We start from the raw sequence: 4,518 nt of genomic DNA on the forward strand, positions 1-4,518 counted from the left end.
ATAAAATACAGTCACATTTCAATTATTATACATTATATATGTATATAGATTATTGTTATTTAGAAATAAGTTTTTCTTGAAACATAGAACAGTGAATAAAGAAGTAAAGCAAACAATTATCTCTTCTAGTTACGACCTTTGTACTCGGTTGCTGCTTGATGTAGGTTGCTAAACCTTTAAAAATTTTGCAGGTAGAGGATATGAACAATATATTTTTTTTAGGTTTTATATATACATATGAATAACTAAAAAATCATAAATTACTACATCAATACCATAGAATTCCTCTATAATTTATCAAACTTAGTAACTAAGCTGTATTTGGATCTAAAAAAATATGAAATTTTGAGCAGACTAAAGACACAACCTACTTCATTGAAATCTTGGTTTAAAAGAAAGAAATGATGCTAGGTATGTTAGAAAGGCTTAGAAAACCACTAGGGGGACATTCTGAGCTTCCAATTGGTTATTTATGTTATATATAGAAGTAAGTGTTTATAAGGGAGCATTTTCAAAAATGAAAGGAGGTGAGTGGGGTGCCACTATGTTTTATTTATTACGTGAGCAATATTTTAGCAAATAGAAAAGATAAAAAGTTCTTATTTTACATTCTAGTTTGTCAAAATCTATAATTTGAATTTCTAATTTGTATGAAACTATAGACTAAGTATTATTTTGACTTCACAAACATCTAATTTGAACCAGTGCTGCATTCAACATACCACGTGACACACAAAAATCAATGTTTATCTGTTTTTTAAATATTTACTTTTAAATTAACAAATTGAGTAATGTATAGTTCTAAAATTTGAATTATAATATACAGTTTGATACCAAACTTATTGTCATAAATTCATGAAATAGTAGTTCAATAAAAGTTTTAATGTGAGTCAACAAACGAGATGACATGACCTTTCACCTGTGACCCGTATCGAAAGGGTTAATAATATGATCACAAAAATAACTCTTCTTCGATATTACTGTTACAGGTATCGACCACCGGATGTGTTATTAGGCTCAACAGAATACACTACCTCTATTGACCTGTGGTAAGTGTTTAGATTGTATATTTTTTTGTGTTCCTATAAGTTTGAATTAGATTTGTTTAGAAAATTATTTATATTTTTCTAGTTTTTTCAAACTTTTTTTCTGCATTATTTTAACTTCCATTTAAATGACAAGCTGGTAAGAAATGTCACCACTTGATCCTGTGCCTCGCATTGAAAGTATTAAACTTTTATCAGTATTCATTCAAATGTAGGTTCTCTAAATCAAAATAATTCCTTAATTATTCATGTGCTGTAAAGGTTGAGTGCTACATTCACTTATAACAAGTAGTGGAAATTGTTAATCAATTAATCTTCATGCTCATTAATTGATTACTTACAACTAATCAATTATTCTCACAGGAGACACTTGTTTATAAGTAATAATATTGGTTTAATTTAATTTGAAGGAGTAATTTTAGAATTATTGTAACCGTATTTTACACGCACAGTTTATTTACACTCTGTCACTGTTTATATCTTAGTTTCACACGAATTAATAACTTTGACGATCTGTTATGACTGAGAATTTTCCACTTTTTTTTTCCCAAGTAATTTTTTATAAAGCATTTTTTAGTTCTAAGGATGTGACCTTTTACAGGGGAATGGGATGTATATTTTTTGAAATGGCTAGTGGACGACCCCTCTTTCCTGGGTCTACCGTGGAAGATGAACTTCACCTAATATTTCGAACTCTTGGAACACCGACAGAAAAAACATGGCCCGGACTCACTGATAATGAGGAGTTTCAGAATTTTAAGTTTCCTAAGTATGAGCCTGAGTATCTTTTGAATAGGGTACCAAGACTTGATATGGAAGGACTAGAACTTCTTACCAGATTCTTAAAGGTTAGGCTTATTAAAACCTGAACGACTGTCTATTTCTTTTCCACTAATGACCAACATTAACTATGTTCATTACTGATCTGTGTTGATAGTTTTCTTAGGTCAAAAGTTAATAATAATCATTTGCTTTTTGGCCTATAATTAATATTAATTAATGTTAATTTTGTTTTTCTATTAAGTGAGTTTAATGTCCATTGTAATAAGCCATAATTTTTAGATAGATCATTGTATCCAAGTTTTAAAAAACTTGGTACAAGTTTGTAGTTATATCGTTTGTTAAACTTTCAATTAAATAAAACATGCTTAAAGGCTTTTTCTATCTTGTTTTAACTCAATGGGTTAGAAACACTGAGAAAATTCCATGTCCATGTCAGCGTTGTGAACAATCAGAAAAAAAAATTTCATTCTTCTGAATTGTTTGTTCTTCTTATAAACATCTACTCACTCATTACAATGGAAGGATCTAGAAGATAAGCAGGCCAATCCATAAATAGATCTTGATACTCAGTTCCTTGTCATTAAAGATATAAATAAACAATATTGTTGCTCAGAAATTCTACAAATAATCTATATCTACACTGTCATCTTAAACTCTCAGGATGAAAAAAGTTGAAAGGTAACTTCATACATGATTTGTGAATTTAATTTGAGTGCTTTAAAGTTATATTTATAACATGCACTTAGCAGTTTGAAAATCATTTAAAATTGATTGGTTAATCTCAATATGCTTTAAGTTTTTTAAATAATATTTCATAAAATTTTAAAATTCATTTGGACACTTGTCAGTTTCAGTAAACATCCTATTGTAAGTTACCAATTTTCTGAATGTAATTTTTGTCCTTCTGTAATTAACATTCAACACAAAATGCTTGTTTCTAAAGATACATATTTTTGCTTTTATCAAGCCCGTGTGATGAACCATCTTAACCTAAGCCTACCTTACCCTTTGTATAGTTTGAAACTCAAAATCACCCCGTTTTTCATGCCCCCCACTGCAAAGCAGTGCTGGACACGTAGGTTTGTCCCTGTCCATCTTTCTCAACCTTGTGGATGGGATAACTCGAGATTGGATTTAAGGGGTTTTGATTAGATCTATACAACAGGTAATAATTACAAAGTCCTAGACCTGGTTAAACTTTAAAAGTCACTGGTACATAGAAAATATGCCTCAATTGTGAGAGCATATTTGAAGATTGGATGTTAGCATCCTGATAATGAAGCTATGTAATTTAGGCCTAACAATATATGTTCCTTTTTGTAATTTTTGTCTTACTGTAACTTCTTTTTCCAAACAGTACAACCCAAAGGTACGAGTGTCTGCTGCTGAAGCTATGCGACATTCTTATTTTGAGAGTTTGGGGCCAGGAATTCATAAACTACCTGACAGTGAGTGGATTGTTTCTAGAGTTCTTTTAGTTTGCTTTTCTTTAGAAGGTTGTCTTTCATGAATGAAGAGTTACTTTCAGTAGTTGTTGTTGTAACAACAATAAACATGTGAGATGTATCAAAGTGTTATCTCTAGAATTGTTTTAGGGTCCATTTTTTTATCTTGTCATAAAAAAAGGCATATCTCGGAGAAAACAGTATTTCAGCTTTAGTGAAATATATTTCAAATGTCATCTGGATATATGAAGTATTCCAAACATGATTTAACCGTTGTATTAAAATGTTAATATTTTTATAAGATCATAGCCATGTCAGACACAGTTTTTTTTGCTTTTATGAGATTTTTTTTCAACTTAGTGTAATTTTGTCATTTATTAATATAGTTTTATTGTACCAGTCAAATATAGATTGTCTCATAAGAGTCCTGTTTTTATATATATAAATCTTTAGTACGGAAACGTTTGTAAGAAATCTATTGTATCCATTTAATTGATTTATTGAAATTTAGGTATAAGAGAGAAATACAGAAGTGATTTAAAAGTTAGCTTAATGCATTTGTTTAAAACTTCTCTTTTCTAAATAAGTAGTTGCCAGGAATAAAGATGTGCTCTTTGAAGCACAACAAATGTGAATTTTCATGTACAACAATGAAACGAAACACTATTATTGTGAAAAATAAAATCACGAGTGGAAAAATTGTTTCATTTCCTTTTCAGCTGCTTCCATTTTCACTTTACCAGGAGTTCAACTAAACCGAGATCTTGGTAGTAGAACTGCACCATTCCTTAGTTCAGGTATGTTGGTAGTAGAACTGTACCATTCTGTAGATCAGGTATGTTGGTAGTAGAAGTGCACCATTCTATAGATCAGGTATGTTGGTAGTAGAAGTGCACCATTCTATAGATCAGGTATGTTGGTAGTAGAACTGTACCATTCTATAGATCAGGTATGTTGGTTGTTGAACTGCACCATTCTATAGATCAGGTATGTTGGTAGTAGAAGTGCACCATTCTATAGATCAGGTATGTTGGTAGTAAAACTGCACCATTCTATAGATCAGGTATGTTGGTAGTAGAACTGTACCATTCCTTAGTTCAGGTATGTTGGTAGTAGAACTGTACCATTCTATAGATCAGGTATGTTGGTAGTAGAACTGCACCATTCTGTAGATCAGGTATGTTGGTAGTAGAACTGCACCATTCTGTAGATCAGGTATGTTGGTAGTAGAACTGCACCATTCC

General features: G+C 30.9%; 1 protein-coding gene across 1 annotated transcript in view; it reads left to right on the forward strand.

Moving 5' to 3' along the window:
- Positions 1–917: 917 nt before the first annotated feature.
- Positions 918–4,518, forward strand: part of LOC106475808 (cyclin-dependent kinase 17-like) — an 8,677-nt gene continuing 5,076 nt past the window's right edge. Inside the window, exons 1-4 of the mRNA XM_022379834.1 lie at positions 918–1,049; positions 1,648–1,894; positions 3,187–3,277; positions 3,994–4,071. Coding sequence (XP_022235542.1) covers positions 949–1,049; positions 1,648–1,894; positions 3,187–3,277; positions 3,994–4,071 — 517 coding nt within the window. The 5' untranslated portion in view covers positions 918–948. The remainder of the gene's footprint in view (positions 1,050–1,647; positions 1,895–3,186; positions 3,278–3,993; positions 4,072–4,518) is intronic.

Source organism: Limulus polyphemus, unplaced genomic scaffold (assembly GCF_000517525.1).
Source record: "Limulus polyphemus unplaced genomic scaffold, Limulus_polyphemus-2.1.2 Scaffold9205, whole genome shotgun sequence".
Classification (NCBI taxonomy): Eukaryota; Metazoa; Arthropoda; class Merostomata; order Xiphosura; family Limulidae; genus Limulus; species Limulus polyphemus.